Raw genomic sequence first — 17556 nt, 5'->3', positions numbered from 1 at the left:
GGTTTTCTTCAGATATATGCCCAGGAGTGTGATTGCAGGATCATGTGATAGCTCTATTTCTTTTTTTTACCAAAATCTGGTAAAATGCAGATTCTGATTCAATAGATCTAGAGTGAGGTTCTGCATTTCTAACGAGCTCCCAGACATTGCCGATACTGCTGGTCTGCGGAGGAACAAGGACCTAGAACATATTTCTGGATTCTCTTGCTTTTTCATTTGGTAGACAGAAGCCCCATGTTGATATGGCTGTCTGCTCCTAAAGTAGGGGAGATGCTGTTACAGTTGCCTTGCTAGTAGATTTTTCTTTCTGAGACAATTCTCAAATTGAAACTCTGCCTAACCGTTTTCTAGACAAAATGCAACTAGAGGAGAATCTGTGTGCAAATGCTCCCAGCGACTTAAGTTGAAATTTAGTTGTAAATTGATAGCGACTGCAGATTTAATTCCCACGTGTAACCTCAACACCAGAAAAGTGAGAATCTGAGGAACTGGGTGGGAAATGCTTACAGTCCAAAAATACAGAAATGCCAGTGGAGAGGGAGTGGTGAGCAATAGCAGAGTTTCAAAAGACAAATTATCGAACTCAACCAAAACTCTGGAGGGTAGGGTTTCACAGACCACACTAGTCGAGATGCTTGTAGCCAAACAGACCAAATAAATTAAGGCAATTCTGCATTGGATTTCACGTTGCATTTCATTGCTATTCTCTCTGGGATATGAAACTAGGAAGAGACATGTCTTCTGCAACACAGTCAACAAGCTTGTTCAAGATTGACCCACCAAACTGCCAATTTTAAACAAAGTTTAAAATCTCTCCAAGTGAGATTTTGTAGCCATCTCCAGGTGACTGGCAGCAGAACACCTGCTGAAGTACCTGGCTATGGCTTTCAGCTGGCCCAGAATGACACATGGCATTGGACTGAGACCCGTCCATCCAAGAAGTCATAGTTTTGAAATGGTTCTGTAATAAAGTTCCGTGTAGCTGGCCACCCCATTCCCCAGCTTTAAGTAGGCATGGTTAGTAAGAGCATGCATAATAACATTTCTGGAAAATATTTTTAAAGGAAACTTGAAATGACATAGAGTCATAATCATTCATAGAACTTGCACTGAGGATGCAGAAGTATAATTATTAAATTTGCATATGAATTTGCATATGCAAAGTGTGATGAAGTTTTATGGGACAAGTAGCAATACATTATAAATACAAAAAAAAATCATCGGCATATACTTCAGCTCTACGGCCATTGCCAATGTTTTGCGGGGGCAGTACTATTTCAGTCTTACAGTTCATTTTAGAGAAATTCTAAATTCATTTAGAGAAGGAGAAAGAGTAGACATGTGCGTAGAAAAATAACTACACCCAGCTAAATGGGAGGGAAGTCCAAAAGGGAGGGATTATCTGTATGTGTATGGATGATTCCTTCTCTTGTGCAGTGGAGGCTAACACAACATTGTAAAGCAACCATACTCCAATAAAAATTAATTAAAAAAAGAAAAGTAACTAGACTCTTAAGACTGATTTAATATAAGTGGATGAGGGAAAATGAGGGGTGGCTGAGAGAGGCAGCTGGCAAATAAGAGAAGGCAGTGCTCATTTCCAAGGAAGAAGAAAAGGAAGGAACGTGAATGTCATTGGGTGGATTTAGTGTCAGACCTCAGGTAGGAATCGGTTGATTCATCAGCGTTGTAGGCTGTGTTTCAGACAGGTCATGAAGATAATAAAGGGGTGATGGACTTATGTCAATTCCAGCTGGAAGCAGGATAGATTAGATTGTAAGAAACTTTTGATATGGTCTTGACCTAGGATTGCAGGAAATTACCTTAGAAGAGTCAGCCAGCTCCTAGAGAACCATCCATGGGAGTTTTCAGATTAATGGGTGGAACTGTTAGATCAATAAAAGATACAAACTTATCATTTGTAAATAAAACCCAAATCTCGTGGAATCCAGGTTGAATATTACTTTGGATTACTGGGTTTTCTTGCACAATATTTATTCTAATAAACACAAGACAAAAGCACACAAAATAGCTGTTATCAAGTTACATTATTGATCTTTTAGTCAATTTACTTATCTTTACAGATTTACCTTACGAACCACCCAGGAGATCAGCCTGGACCAGTCACGGCCACCCCACCCCTCAGTCGAAAGGTACAGTGTTGGTTCCCACTGCCTTGAATCCTCACATCACAAAGCAGTGGATAACTCTTGATGCAGTAAATGATAATTTCTGTAGCCAAACTATGCTTTTTCAACATACATTTGTCCCTTTGGCAACAAAGTGCAACTGATCTTTAAATGCAATGATTCTTTCTCTATTGGCATTATACCTATTTCTATAACAAGAAGAAATGAATGATGTAATATATCTCTATAACAAAAAGAAATGAATGATGTAATGAATGATGTAATGCATTTCTGGACAAATGCATGTCTCATAGGATGCTTGAGTACAGATTAAATACTGGGTGATTTCCTAATCTTGGCCATGTTTATAGTATTCCTTACTTTATATTTTCCTGGTGGTTTCCCTTTATCTTTTTATTTTAGAGTTGATTCATTTTAATCTGTTTTGTAAACCATCTCAGATTTTTTTTAGTTTTGCAAAAAGTGGGGTAAAAATAAATTTTTAAAATAAAGTGCCCTCGTTTTGTTACCACATTTACATTTGGTTTCATTAGAAAGGAAATTATTTTCTTACCATGTTTCTTACTATAAGAGTAAGGCTATTATGTTAATAACCAAGGTCAATGATGGAATGATGATACAACAGTATCAAAGTCTAGTAGCCAAATACAAGTTAGAACTAATTGTCTCTTTGTTTTTTTGGATTTTCAGCTGCTCAGCCATCTCCTTCCACAGTGCCCAAAACTGAAGACCAGCGTCCTCAGCTAGGTATGTTTCACAGAGCATCTTGGTGGCCATAAAAGAAGAAACAGGTTTAGCAGCATCTTTCTAAAATGTGTCACTTTCTAAGTTAAACTAATGTTCCTTTGTCTTCTTTAGGACTGCTCCATATGTGAAACAGGGACTAAATTATCAGTCTACTCCACTGGGAATGACTTGAGATTTTGCTAAAACATTTCCAAAACCCATGCAATAAATATGGAAAAAAACATGCTGCGTGCACACAGGCAGCTTCTTTGCGGCCTAGCAGTTCTTTGATTTTCACCTTCCAGGTCACGTACAGCAACATCAGCATGTGTGCCAAGTCCAGTGAGGAAACACAGTGGAAGGGTGCTGCTGCCAGTGTGCTGAGCAGCACGGCCCACACGGCCCTGGGCAGAATACATTTGCCCTGTTTAAATCCTGGGATGGAGAGGGCGCTGGGCTAGGTGTTGGGAACCCTGGGCCAAATCTGAGCTCGGCCACCAGCTAGGAGACCTTTACTGAGAAACATCATTCAGACCCATGTGACATCTTTTCTAATACAGGAATTGGTGCTGGGGGACTTTGGCGTGGGGGACATTTTCAACTCTGAAATCTGGAAACACCAGCGGGTCAGCATTATTCCTGGAGCTACATCCTACCTGCTCACAACTATGTCTTTGGGATCTGACTTCTTTTCTTTTTGCTATAGATCCTTATCAGATTCTTGGACCCACAAGTAGCCGCCTTGCAAATCCAGGTAAGATACTGCTGATGATTTTGCTCTTACAAAGTTATCTTTTGGCCAGTAGCTATTTTGAAACTGAACTTGTGTAGACAAGAAATCCCTTCCACTGAACAAATTGAAGTTGTAGGTCTCACTGGACTATTTACCTAAGTGGAAAAAAATGGGTCAGGTTATACATTAAGATTTAGCTTCAGCAAAGAGCATCATTACCTAATCCAAACTGTATCTGTTTCCTAGGGCTGCTCTAACAAGGTACCACAGACTGGGGGTTTAGACATCGACATTTATTGTCTCCTACAGTTCTAGAGGACAGAAGTCCAAAATCAAGTGGTCAGGGTTATTTCCCTCTGTGGGCCTTGAAAGAAGGATCTATTCCAGACCTCTCTCCTTGGCTTATAGCTGGCCATCTTCTGCCTGTATCTCTTTACCTCTATATGTGTCTCTGTGTCCAAATTTCCCTTTTTCTAAGGACACCAGTCATATTGGATTAGAGCCCACTCAAATGATATTACTTTAACTTGATTACTTCTCTAAAGACCCTATTTCCAAGTAGCGTCACATTCTGAGGTACTGGGCAAATGCAACATATGAATTTGGGGGGAGGGCCACAATTCAACCCATCACACTAGTGGATAAAATAATATCTTAAAAAAAAAGAACCATAATGACAACCACAAGACTTCAAATTTAGGATCATCTTCAATGAATGGTCTATTTCTGAACTCAGATGCCAGAAGAAAGTATAGATTCTTCATTGGCCCATTTGTAACCTATCCCTTGCCAAGGATTGTCACCTGTCATCACGCTTCAGTGCCAACCAAATTGTTTGATTTGTTTGTATTCAGATCAGAACCAGCTGTGCTGGCATCCACTTCAGAAATTCACAGCATATGCTGCATATTCTCAACAGCAAATTCAGATGCCAAGATGTCATAGGAGTATTGCAAATACAAGCTGGAATGTATATTTTCTAAACATTGAGGCCAAAATGGGGTTAGAAATGGGAAAATTTCGGTTCAATCAGTGTACATCCCCACAGGGAATCTATACTTCTGAAAACATAAAATATCTTCATTATTTGGCATCCACATCTTTGACATTATATTTTGATTAATGTTAACTAATTCAGCAAATATTTTTTAAGCAGCTTAGAAGTGAGAAAGGTCTATTTTGTTTATTGCCCTAATCCTTGGGTCTAAACCGGGTGCTAAATAATTATTGGTTGAATAAACGAATGCAAGGAGTAACAAGATACCATCCTTGACCCTCAAGGAGCTTCCATTCCAGTGGAGAAATGGACACAGGTTCACCCCAGCATCTACCCGGTGGCCACGTCTCCAGGGTCTTGGTCCGTCCTCCTGCCTACGCTCAGCTTTCTATTTGCAACTGCCTTTATAACCATTCACATAAAAATGATTACTATGTTTTGAGATGCTTATTATTAGTCAGGCTTCAGGAAGACTGAGCTGGCAGCAGTGTTCAGGATAGATTAGAAAGGGGAACAGGACGGAAGCTGGAACACGCTGGGAAAGTTAATACAATAATGTGAAATAACAATTCAATAGCTTTCCCCCCACCCCTCCCCCATATCACGCCTGGGCAAATGCCTGTCTCAGAACAGCCCTGGGAGGTCATTATCTTCGTCCTACGGAAAAGGAATCAGAGGTCCAGACAAATTAGGTAACTCCTCCTGGGTCACACAGCCCGTAAGAAGGGAGGCCAGGTTTGAACCTTGACTCTCTGTCTCCAAAATCTGCTTTTATTGTTATTTTCTGGCTCTCCACTGCCACTGAGTGAGCCTGGAAGAGGGAGGTCTTGGAGAATGAGGACCAAGAGAATAGAAAGAAAGGATTTCCACTCCGTTTAACAACTGTTTCAATGCTTGGGATGAGGCTGAGGTCAGGGAGGAAGAGGAGGAACATGGCAAGCTGCACCAAACAAAACCAAACCGACCCTTTCACCCGCACAGATTGGTGAAGTGAAATATGAGTCTGTGCCCATGTTGTTGCAGCTCAAAGGTGTGGCTTGGTTGGTGGCTTGGGGCCAGAGAGAGTCGCCGGCCCCTAAGCAGAGGGCTTAGTGTCTATTCACGCTGTGCCCAGCAGCCTGGAGTTGCCCACGGGGTGTAGAGGGACCTGGGACCAAGCAAGGAGGAGACTGCAGACCCATCACTGGCCTGGGAAAATGCCTTGGTCCCTAAGAGGTCCACAGCACTGGCATCGTAAGCAAAGACTGCACTTTATCTCACTGAGACTGTGCCCATTGGGCCTGGGGAAAGTGGCAACATTCAACTTTTGACTCAAAGATAAAGATTTCTGGGCTTCCCTGGTGGTGCAGTGGTTGGGAGTCCGCCTGCCAATGCAGGGGACACGGGTTCGTGCCCCGGTCCGGAAAGATCCCACATGCCGTGAAGCGGCTGGGCCCGTGAGCCATGGCCGCTGAGCCTGGGCGTCCGGAGCCTGTGCTCCGCAACGGGAGAGGCCACAACAGTGAGAGGCCCGCGTACCGCAAAAAAAAAAAAAAAAAGATAAAGATTTCTTTTACTTAGTTTATCATGAATTAGGCCTTCTCTCCATCTATCCTTAGGCTGTGTGTCAGTTGCTTTCATGTGGCCTTTCCCCCTAAAACCAGAATGTCTTATCATTCTATTGAGGAGAATGCTCCTTCCGGTTTGATTCTAGTTTCCCAGTCTCTGAGAAATAAATCCTTCACCACTTTAAACTTCTGCCTCTCCTCTTTTCACAATGCAAACGTTTTTTAAACCATTTTAAGTGGAAAGATGACATCATATAGTATGAATGCACAAGATGATAACAGCATCGCAATATCTCCATCCAAAATATACATTTGGGGTGCACTTTGGACCGTATTTCTTCTGCTGAGAAGAGTGTGTCCCTGCATTATTATGTCCTGGATCAGATATTAGCGACATAGCCCCTTTATATCCCATCAGAACGGTTGACCATTTAATGTGGCTTCTGTGATGAACAGAAATTGCCTTTCCATGAAAGAGTTTTCTTGGGAGCAAGAGTTCAGTAGCTCCCTCGGTGCTCACTGGATAGTCTTTAATGGTGGGCATGGAAGTGTAACCTGCTTCATGCAGAACCAGAGACCAGTTTTAGGGATGTTTTGCCATTGGTTAGGAGGTGGAAGCGTCCAGTCTTCTACTGGGAGCCCACCAAGCTCCAGGCCCAGGGAAGGACTGGAGGAGATTGCAGAGGTGTGTGCAGAAACCAGGCCCAAGAGCGGTGTTTTTGTGCAGTGATTCAGCACCAAGGCCTAGAATCTGCGTTCCAACCCTTGCTGACCTTGGGCAAGATAAGTCACTCTACCTCTCTGGGCTCTAATTCCTCATCCCTACAATGGGCTATCACATGATTCTGGGGAGAGGGGGATTAGATAAACACATGGAAAATGTTCAGAATGATGCCTGGGTGCCAGTCAGCATTCAGTGATGCTGGCCAGCCCTGAGAATACCACCATTCCCAGCTTTTGCCCGGCCAGCATGGGATTTTTGGGGGGAAGGTGGTTGTCTTCTTTTGGCATCTCCTGGCTCTAGGCAAGGGATGTACCTTTCTTGAAGCCCTGGTTTCCAGCTCAAACAAATCATGATAAGAGCACTCATGTACTGAATCCACCCTCATAGTGACCCTACAGGATAGTACCACCATCTTGATGGTATTACCACCACCTGCATTTTGCAGACGAGGACACTGAGGCACAGAGAGCCAGGTGAGCAGAACCAGGATTCGGCTGCAACAGTACCAACTCCAAACGGGTGCTTCCGGCCACCATACTGCCCTGCCCCTCCCACCCCCGCAACAAGCCCTGTCTGAGCCACAGACAAAGCCTTCCGTCTGAGACACATGCCTGCTGCCTTGATCCCGATGCGCTGGGGGGTCCAGGCTGTGCATGTCGGTTTTTCTGCAGCACCTCCTGTAGAAAGTAGCCCAAGTGATTGCCACTGTGGTGCTTGCTGCTTTAAAGACCCTCTCTGCTTTATTTACTGCTGTGTTCCTCCATCAGCTGGCTGCGGAGTGCCCTGCTTGGGGACACCCCTCCTACTTGACCCACAGCTGCTGACTCACCCCCAGCTGTGCTTTTCTCTGTGGTTTATAAACCGTTGAGATGTTTTGCCCTTTTGGGCTCAGTCTGTACCTCTTCACTAGTATGTTTCTCTTCTTTTCTTTTCTTTTTTTTTTTTTTGCGGTACGTGGGCCTCTCACCGTTGTGGCCTCTCTCGTTGCGGAGCACAGGCTCCGGACGTGCAGACTCAGCAGCCACGGCTCATGGGCCCAGCCGCTCCGCGGCACGTGGGATCTTCCCAGACCAGGGCACGAACCCGTGTCCCCTGCATTGACAGGCGGACTCTCAACCACTGCGCCACCAGGGAAGCCCTCTTCTTTTCTTTTAATTGCATTCGGAGACCACTTTCTTCCCCGGAATTAAAGGATTGCCTTCTGTCTTCTTTGAAACCACGCCCCACGCCTCTTCACCCCACTGGACTCTCCTGTAGGTGGGCAGCCGACATCTTTGGGTCCCCCCCACCTCCCCATCCTGCCTTTTTAGTTAATTACCTTGGACAAAACTAGGACAAAAGTAGCCACTCCTTCCTTACTGATGTTCTAAAGGAGGTTATCAGGATAGAGAGAGAAAATAGATATGAAGAGTTTTTCCGAAGAAGGTAATTCTTGAGGTGCAGGCGGGGAGGCTGTCTGGGTGCAAGGTCCGGTCTTATAAGAGCTTCTCCTTTTACTTGTTGGTTTGGCCAGTGGAATACCCAAGCCACTCTTAGGCTTCCAAATCTTGGGCATTTGTGTCCTGGAATCCCTATTCTATATTCTAAAATGCACCTTGAGTGCACAGTGTTATTGTTTCGACAGCAAATGAAGAATTTAATAAATTGCTTTCGAAACTCATGGCCACAAGTAATTCGTTTAATTTACCACTGACTATAACTTCTCAGCAAACATTGTGCCCCCTTGAGGATTCTCGAACAGCGAGAAAATCTGCTGTCGACTGTGAACGCAGTGGGTTTTGTTATATTAAATTTAACAAGTAACGAGCTTGACATAATGTTACATTTTATAACATCTACTTAAACATTAATTGATTTGCATTTATGGTTTTGTTCTCAGGTTCGGAAGCTGATGAGTTTTGCTTACAGGTGTCTTATTTCATAGACTCTTGAAATGCTCAGAGGCCCGAACCTTGTGTACAAGGGCTGATGGGTAAAATCGTCTAGGGAGAAATTCCTCATCCGTCCTTTGAACTTTGAGTTTCTAGCCATGAATTTAGTTCCCTGACTTACTTCAGAAACGGGAGAGATGGGAAAACACTTTTGTACACTGGTTCTCTCCTATACATGTTTATAAAGGAAGTGGGTGAGGGACAAATTCCCAAGAGGCAATGCCAAGGTTTGAATAGATACCAAGTATAAGTTTGACTGTTGAGGAAGATCTGTGTATTTATACAAAATCTGTGGGATTGTTCTCTGTATGGGAGGAGGTTGACAGTGAATATTTATTTTCAAACAACTCTATGTGTTTATTTTGAAACATATGTTACACTGTTAAATCAAAAATCTATGTTTTTCCCTATTCCCAGGTCATATATGGAATTTTTTTTCAAGTAGTAATCCTTTGGTTACTAAAACCATATGGTTTTCTCAAACTATTCTTTGTATTTTTTAAATGCATATTAATGAAATGTTGGGGGCAAGAAAACTTGATTGAGAACAGTTTGAATATGTGGTCCCGAAAAAGCAAAGCCTTCCATTGCGAGGAACTACAAGCTGTTAATACATTTCAAATGTGTTGCTAGACTGAAAATGCTAATTTTCCAGAACAAATTCAGAAAAGGCTGACCTTTCTCATGATGCTATTGTATGGATAAATTCACAAACATATCCATTTCCATGTAGCCAACATGGAAACAAAGATTTATGAGTTGGACAATTTATATAGGGAGCTAGTGGAGAGGATTTAGAGAAAACACATTTATAATTGAGTTTTACATTTCATCAATTCCCTGAATAGTCAACAGTTCCTTTAATGGTTTTATCATATCTACTGATATTTATTGATAGTATAATACAAGATAATCTTTTTGGTAATAAGCCCAAGGCAGTGCTTGGGAGTTTGGGAGGAAAGACCTGCCTCATGTATCCATTTTCAAAGCTTCTAAAATCTGCTTAAAGCATCTTAGCTTCTCCTGGTACTCAGGACCAGATATTCCTGGTACTTCACCTCTCCTGATACTTCTTCTGGTACTCCTGGTATGACTGTTGATATTTGCATGTTTCTCTCTTTTAGGGAGCCATCAATCGTCTTAAAGTATTGTAGCATGGAGTCTAGAATGGTGTGCCTGGATTTTTCTCTGAATTTGATAAAACCTAAAAGCCACATCTATAGTTCTCCAATGAGATCAAGAGAGTTCTGTGTCCACCCAGTCAAATGAGGTCTCATTGACTCTGTTGGAAGCCCCAAGAGGGCTTGCGATCACTCATTGTTACAGTTTTTTCTTTTGGAAACTCTGCTTAACACAATTGGCATTGCAACGCAGGGACAACACATGGATTTCCGTTAAGATGCATTTGCCTAAATACTGGAAATGGGTGATCTGGTTTGAAACAGAGCCAAGTTTTTTCTAAACTTCCTCATTTTGAGTAGGTTAATTCTGTTCTAGGAAAAGTTTTGACAGAATGGCTTTCTGCATGCCAGCCAAATGTTATGTTAGAAATAACGGTGTTTACTTCCATTCTCGATTTTTTTCCATAAACTTTTTGAAGTTCATTTCCTAAATCTGACTTTTATTATTTTACTTGACCTAGCCAATGTAAATGGTATTAAGTCATTATTGCCAGCCCCATAACAGCACTTTCTGCCTCACAAAAGAGGAAAAGTAAGCCCTTCCACCCCCAAAACACAAAGTTGACTTGGCTGTTCTAAGGAAGTCAGAAATGGATGGAACAAACCTGAACTCTGACCTGTAGGAACTCTTTGCATTCCAGGAAGAACCTGGATCTGTAGATCAGCCTGGTAGTCACCAAGGATCATCATCTTAGGTCAGGTTCCTTAGACACAGAGCTCGGGCTAAGGATACTTGTGCAAGTGATTAATTAAGGGTATTTCTCAGGAGAGAGGGAGTGAGAATGCAGGATCGGACAGGGGAAAGTGAAGGAAGCTTGTGGCCTTAGCTGGAACCCTGCTTTTGTCTGATCCCATGTGGAGCCCGGGGCATGACCAGCATCACAGAATTGGTCCCTCTTCAAGGCAAGGGGGCCGGCCTCTGCTACCCTGTGTCAGTCCATCAGGCTGTGGGCTACCTGGGGGTGGATGAAGCACCTCCTGTTCAGCCAAGGGCAGTTCTCTGGAGACAAGCAGGGGGAGCTGGGGGACAAGAGTAGCCAATACCCCCGCCGCTGAGGGATGGGCGCACAGCCTGGTAAAGGAAGTCTGGGTGGGACGCCACAGCCCCCCTCTACTGTCGTTGAAGAAAGAACCCCTTAGCTCAGATCCTGTTCTCACTGGGGTTTTCTTTGCTTTTCCCACCTCATCAGGCAGCGGGCAGATCCAGCTGTGGCAGTTTCTCCTGGAGCTCCTGTCCGACAGCTCGAACTCCAACTGCATCACCTGGGAAGGCACCAACGGGGAGTTCAAGATGACAGATCCAGATGAGGTGGCCCGGCGCTGGGGAGAACGGAAAAGCAAACCCAATATGAACTATGATAAACTCAGCCGGGCCCTCCGTTACTACTACGATAAAAACATCATGACCAAAGTCCACGGGAAGCGCTACGCCTACAAGTTTGACTTCCACGGGATCGCCCAGGCCCTGCAGCCCCACCCTCCAGAGTCCTCCCTGTACAAGTACCCCTCGGACCTCCCTTACATGGGCTCCTATCACACCCACCCGCAGAAGATGAACTTTGTGGCCCCCCACCCTCCAGCCCTCCCCGTGACCTCGTCCAGTTTTTTTGCTGCCCCAAACCCATACTGGAATTCACCAACAGGAGGGCTCTACCCTAACACTAGGCTCCCAGCCAGCCATATGCCTTCGCATCTGGGCACTTACTACTAAAGACCCGAGAGAGGCCTTTCCCAGCAACATGCAACCGCCAACCAATTGCCACAAGCTCTATCGGAGACCATGAATCAGAAGTGCCTCAAGAGGAATGCAAAAGCTTGACTGGGGCTGAGGGGGAGGAAGCGGGGGAAGAGATCCAGAGACTCTCAGTGGGAGGGAATTACTAAAATATTACTACAGAGATAAAGAGGATGCTACAAATGTAATGTACGTGGACAGATCGTCTGTGGACCAACCTTGTAAAAGGCATTGTAAGTAGAAGCATGAAGTCATAAGGACAAAGTGCCAAAGAAAATGTTCTGAAGAAGTGTATAAACCTTAGAGTAGCCTTTGGGATCCTGCTCATGCATTAAACTGGGATTAAACTCAAGCAATAGAGATAACACAGTCTGGACCTAACATGCCATTTCTAATGTCATTTGAAGGAAAAAAAAAAAAACTACCTGTATTGAAAAAGAGAAACATATCAACACAGAAAAAAAAGAAAAGAAAAGAGACTGTGGCCCATCAATAGACATTGATAGGGAACTCATCAGCACTTGCAGTTTTGGGTGAAATCAGATTCATTCCATTTGATGGAGAGCGGTCAGCTCTCTCCAACTGTGAAGACAACCCAAAGCTTCCAACTCCTTTATGATAGGAACTCTGAGCCGAAGGGAGGGACTGAGCACGTGTCTGGAGGGCAAGCGTGTGGGTGTAGACAGATGAGGCGGGAGAGGAGGAAGCAGAAGAGGAGGCAAGGACTGGGAAAGAAATGTCTCGAGCAGTAAAGACTGGACTTAGGACGGTGTCGGTTCTGCAGAGAATTGAGTCATGGAGACTTGAGGTTCGTACGGTCAGTGTTGTACCAAATCCAGTGTTAACGAGGAAGGAGACAGCGTCCTGGAGGCAGGCCAAGTTGTAGAATTCAGAAACAACGTTATGCATCTCTCTGTTTGTTTGTTTATCAAAAGAAACATTGTAACTGGAATTGTCTGATATTTAAAAGAAACATTCAGGACCTCATCCGTAGGTGAGGGCCCTGCTCTCCACAGGGTCAGGGAAGAGCTAGCCTTCTGGGCTACCGCGATCCGAAATCACCTAGGCGTCGGGGCGAGGCGGGCTCCAGGTTTCCTTTTGAGTCGCGAACGCTGTGCGTTTGTCAGAATGAAGTAGACAAGTCAATGGTTTTTTGTTTTTGTTTTTTTTCCTTTTTATATAATAATTATATAACTTATGCATTTATACACTACGAGTTGATCTCGGCCAGCCAAAGATACACGACAAAAGGGACAATCAATGATCTCATGTGGCCTTGAACTTTAACTCTGTATGCTTAATGTTTACAATATGAAGTTATTAGTTCTTAGAATGCAGAATGTATGTAATAAAATAAGCTTGGCCTAGCATGGCAAATCCGATTTACACAGGAGTCTGCATTTGCACTTTTTTAGTGACTAGAGTTGCCTTTTAGAAACTTGTGCTGCAAGGGGTGAGTTTTGTGTTAGAAGTCTCCTTTGTCCAGAAACTCGTGCAAGGGAGAGCCAAGCAAATGGCACGCCTGGCACGCAAACAGTGACGGCCTCTCCGGGGCCTTGTTGCCAGCTGGAGCCGTCTGGAGCAGAAGGACCAAAGGCTTTCACCTGGGAGCCTCCAGATTTAGACCCAGAATGGAAAGAGGCCTCTAAAGCTGGGGTTGTAATTGAGAAATTCCAGACCCACACCTAGTCACGAATCACCCTTAATTCCTGCTGTAAAGCATCCATTGAATGGCAAACAAGCTATTGCTCTCAATGTAAACTGTATTGTTGGTAAATAAAGCATCACAGATAGCAGCAATGTCTCAGTTTAACGAGACAAGGGACAGCTTCTAAATTTGCCATTTGGCTTCTCCATCGGAGGCTCTCACCAGGTAGACTGTGGCCTTGACCTTCCCACACCAGGATAATCTGGGTACCCTGGTTTGGGATTCACCAACCCTGAGCCTTACAGATGATCAGACACTGTTTATGTCTCTGATCCAAAGTCAATTCCCCTTGACATCCTTTCTCTCCTATGTGCCACAAAGGATGCCAGCCTTGGCCAAGGTGAAGGCAGTTCGAGAGCTGGGATGCAAGGCCGTGTGAGAGGGGGCGAGCCTGAGTCAGTTTCTGAATTGGCCCATCTCCTAGCTGTTTGGGGGCTTGTTTTGCACTCTGTAATCCTTTTGCGATGATTAAATGACGTTGCCAAACCTCTGTGCTCTGGATATTTTGGCAGTGGTCTCTAAAGCTGGTAGGATCCGATTACCAAAGCTGCAGACACTCGGCATTACTTGGATTAAAAGAAGTCCAACTATCCATCAATTACAGCAGCTTGGGAAGGGCCTGCAAAGTGCCTGTGTCTCCTTAGGGAAGACATAAATAAGTAAAAGCATAAAAGCTGGCAGCTGGGGTGACCCACGCTGTTTTAATGGGAAAGATCAGTCATTTTTATTTTGCAATGCAAAGTTGAAGCACACCTACATTCTGCATATAAATAGACATTTACTCGGATAATCACTCAATCCCCTCTTTCAGGATTGTATCATGAACAAAATAATAAAAACAAGGCGTAATTCTCATTTTCAGTTTTAACAGATGTTTTCAGTTAGGGTCCCACCTCCCCCTGCCATCCAGATTATTAGCAAACGTTATGACAAGCATGAGCAACTGGGATTATTTTGGATAACATGATAATGCTGAGTTCTCCCAAATAAATAATTATTCAATTATATCTTAAAATAACGTTCACTCTCTGCTCCTGCAGAATCGAATTCCAAAGCAGTCTCCAGTTTGTATTCATAGTGACATCAAGAACCTTTTCCTCTCTGCTTTTCCCATCTCTCGGTTTGCCCTGATGTACACTCAAGATCCCTGCAGAATCTCCCTTCTGCTGGCAAGAGATGGGCCCTCTTCTTGTTTTAAATAGTCTTTTGGGATTTGTACATGGTGGAATCTCTGCTGATTCCCAAATCTCAGTCGAGACTTCATTTTTGCTCCCAGTTTGATGTCCTTGTTATGTCTCAGAGGGGTTCATGATGAAGCAACTTGTCAGGACTGGTGCAGGTAGAGGACTTTCTGCTCCTCCAAAGCACCCCTTTGCTGCTGCAGCCCCTGCCACCTGGGAACAAGGGTCTGGAGGGGCATGCCATGGATGCAAGATGCTGCAGGGACCACTAACACCTGGGATGTGGGGCGGTGATGGCAAATAGGGAAAACATGGAGATCCCGCAAGCCCCCGGATTGACCTGTAACCTATGGTTAAAGAAAAGAGCATCATGTTTATTGGTCTTCCATCATGCCACCCAAATAGAAGTTCTTGGATGAATACTTGGAGAATGAAAAAGATTTTGGACTGCTCAAAGGTATATCACATTCCATTCCTTCTTTTTATCTTAACCTTGGTTTAAAAAAATCTTGGTGAAATGTTTTCATATCAAATGGGGAAAAGGTTGGCTATAGAAATCAAATATTAAAAATAACTGGAACCTCTTTATTTATCATAGAGCAGTGGTACTCAAAGTGGGGTACCAGGGCCAGCAGCAGCCTCACCTGGGAACTTGTTAAATATGCAAATTCTCAGGCCCCACCCTAGACCTGCTGAATTGGAAACTCTGGAGGGTGGGGCTCAGCCATCAGATCTAACACACCTTACAGGTGATTTGGAAGCATGTTGCAGTTTGGGAACCACTGCAGCAGAGGAAAAGATAATCTTTGTCTATGTGTGGAATGTTCAGTGTGAAATCTCCATCCCATAACATTTTTTTCTGCGGCCATATGAAAATCAACAATCAGGGAAGCCAGTTTACTCTGGAAGTGTCATCCTGAGTTGCGCTCCCTCTGGACAACCCTCCTCCCTACTGTTAACTCGCCTTCATGTGTATTAGTTATCTACTGCTGACTAACAAATTACTGCAAACTCAGCAGTTTGAAACAACACACATCTATTATCTTACAGTTTCTGTGGGTCAGGCATGCAGGCACAACTTAGCTGGGTCTTCTGTTCAGGGTCTCTCCAGGCTGAAATCAAGGAATCAGCCAGGACTGTGATTTTCTCTGAGGATGGGGTCCTTTTCCAAGCTCACTGGTTGTTGGCAGAATTTAGTTCCTTGTGGTTGTAGGACTGAACTCCTATTTCCTTACTGGCCATCACCAGGGACCACTCTCAAGTCTTAGAGGCCACTTGAGGTCCTTGCTTTGTGGCCCTCTCAACAAGGAAGTTGCTTCTTCAAGGCCAGCAGGAGAAACTCTCTTATTTCAAATTTCTCTGCCTTCTTTTAAGTGCTTGCCTGACTAGGTCAGGCCCACCCAGGAGAATCTCCTTTTTTACTAACTCAAAGTCTGCTGATGAGGGGCCTTATTTATATCTTCAAGATTCCTTTTGCCATAGAATGTAACCTGATCATGGGAGTGATAATCCGTCATGTTCACAGGTCCTACTCATACTCAAGTAGAGAGGATTCTGTAGGGCATGTACACCAGGGGTTGGGAATCTTAGAGACCACCTTAGAATTCTGCTTAACACCATAGATATACTACCTGTCTTCTAGCATTTTCTAAAATCCTTTGGCCAATCAAAACTTTTTAATGCACATTGCTGAAAAGGCCAGGCTCGACTCAGCAGCACTGACGCCCTGGGCTCCATGGCTGCCTCTCCCACTGGCAATGTGGACTTCTTTGAACAAGTCTATTGGTCTTAATCTGACCAATCTGAAAACTTTATGCTGAAAATGTAAGGGCTCATGCTAACTTTTTCATAGAATTTACATATTCTTTTGAGTCTATTGAAAAAGCAGCTGAACTTCATTCTATATAGAAATCACTATATAGAATGCAAATTCTTCTAACTTATAACTTTTATTTTAAATTAATTTTATAAAGTGAAAAGGCTTCATTCATTTTCTCATAAAAAGTTTTGACAAGATATTATTTTGTCAAGGCAAGCCTTAATATTACTTGATTATCATTTGGGTCAGAACATGTTGAATTACAGACTTATGCAGGAAGCATGTTAAATGTAAGACCTTTATGAAAAAAAGAAATAGCAGTTTTTCGTGACTCATAGATACACATAGCATGTTCCCTAAAGAAAATAACATGCAAATGGTAACCAGGATTTTATTCTGAGAGGACTTCATAAAACAGTTTTGAGATTTTGCAAGGTCATAACTGGTTGAGCACAGCCAAAGAGTACTGATTAAAAGATCAATACCCATCTGGAAGAGAGGTCCCGGGGACAGACTCCAGGCCTCTGCCCTTGACCTTACTCATTTATACCTCACTAGGGTGAAGATATAGGAGGTACACCAAAGACAACTCCAGATGCTGTGGGCTGAAAGGAAGATAGGTTACATGACAATTTCAGGATCTGAAAGAGCAGGCTAAAGGGATGGGCCAAGTTTTCCAGGCTTACTGGAGCTTAATGATGTTAGGAGCTGCATCACATTCAAAGCACCTGAGAGTGGGACTGAGCAAAAGCACGTGTGAAAAGCACATCAGGGTTTTGGAGATGATGACAGTGATGTGTGGAATCTACAGTATTAATGAGCTAAGGGGTTGGGGTAGACGCTGCACTGAGCACTTCAGATGCGTTGTCTCATGACTCCTTCCAGGCGTCCTCATGAAACCAGCTAAAAATAAAAAATCCTGACACTCAGATTAAACAGTTTATCCAGCTCATCCAAGGTAAGAGGGTGAACTAATGCTTGTCCCAGTACTGACTCTCAAACCTCTATTCCTTTTTTTATTATTAATTTTAATTGGAGTACAGTTGCTTTACAATGTTGTGTTAGTTTCTGCTGTGCAGCAAAGTGAATCAGCTATACGTATACATATATCCCCTCTTTTTTGG

At 43.6% G+C, this 17556-nt stretch overlaps 1 protein-coding gene across 8 annotated transcripts in view; it reads left to right on the top strand.

The window, feature by feature from the left end:
- The window catches only part of ERG (ETS transcription factor ERG), a 279810-nt gene extending 266700 nt beyond the window's left edge, over window positions 1–13110 (top strand). For all 8 annotated transcript variants that reach the window (XM_082626209.1, XM_082626216.1, XM_082626214.1 and 5 more), the window contains 4 exons: window positions 2085–2153; window positions 2841–2897; window positions 3583–3630; window positions 11180–13110. In XM_082626209.1, the coding sequence (XP_082482335.1) occupies window positions 2085–2153; window positions 2841–2897; window positions 3583–3630; window positions 11180–11700 (695 nt within the window). In that variant the 3' untranslated portion in view covers window positions 11701–13110. The remainder of the gene's footprint in view (window positions 1–2084; window positions 2154–2840; window positions 2898–3582; window positions 3631–11179) is intronic.
- The last annotated feature ends 4446 nt before the right edge of the window (window positions 13111–17556 follow it).

The sequence above is a fragment of the Mesoplodon mirus genome (genome assembly GCF_964341445.2).
Source record: "Mesoplodon mirus genome assembly, chromosome: 6".
Classification (NCBI taxonomy): Eukaryota; Metazoa; Chordata; class Mammalia; order Artiodactyla; family Ziphiidae; genus Mesoplodon; species Mesoplodon mirus.
This window is presented reverse-complemented; position numbering and strand designations above follow the sequence as displayed.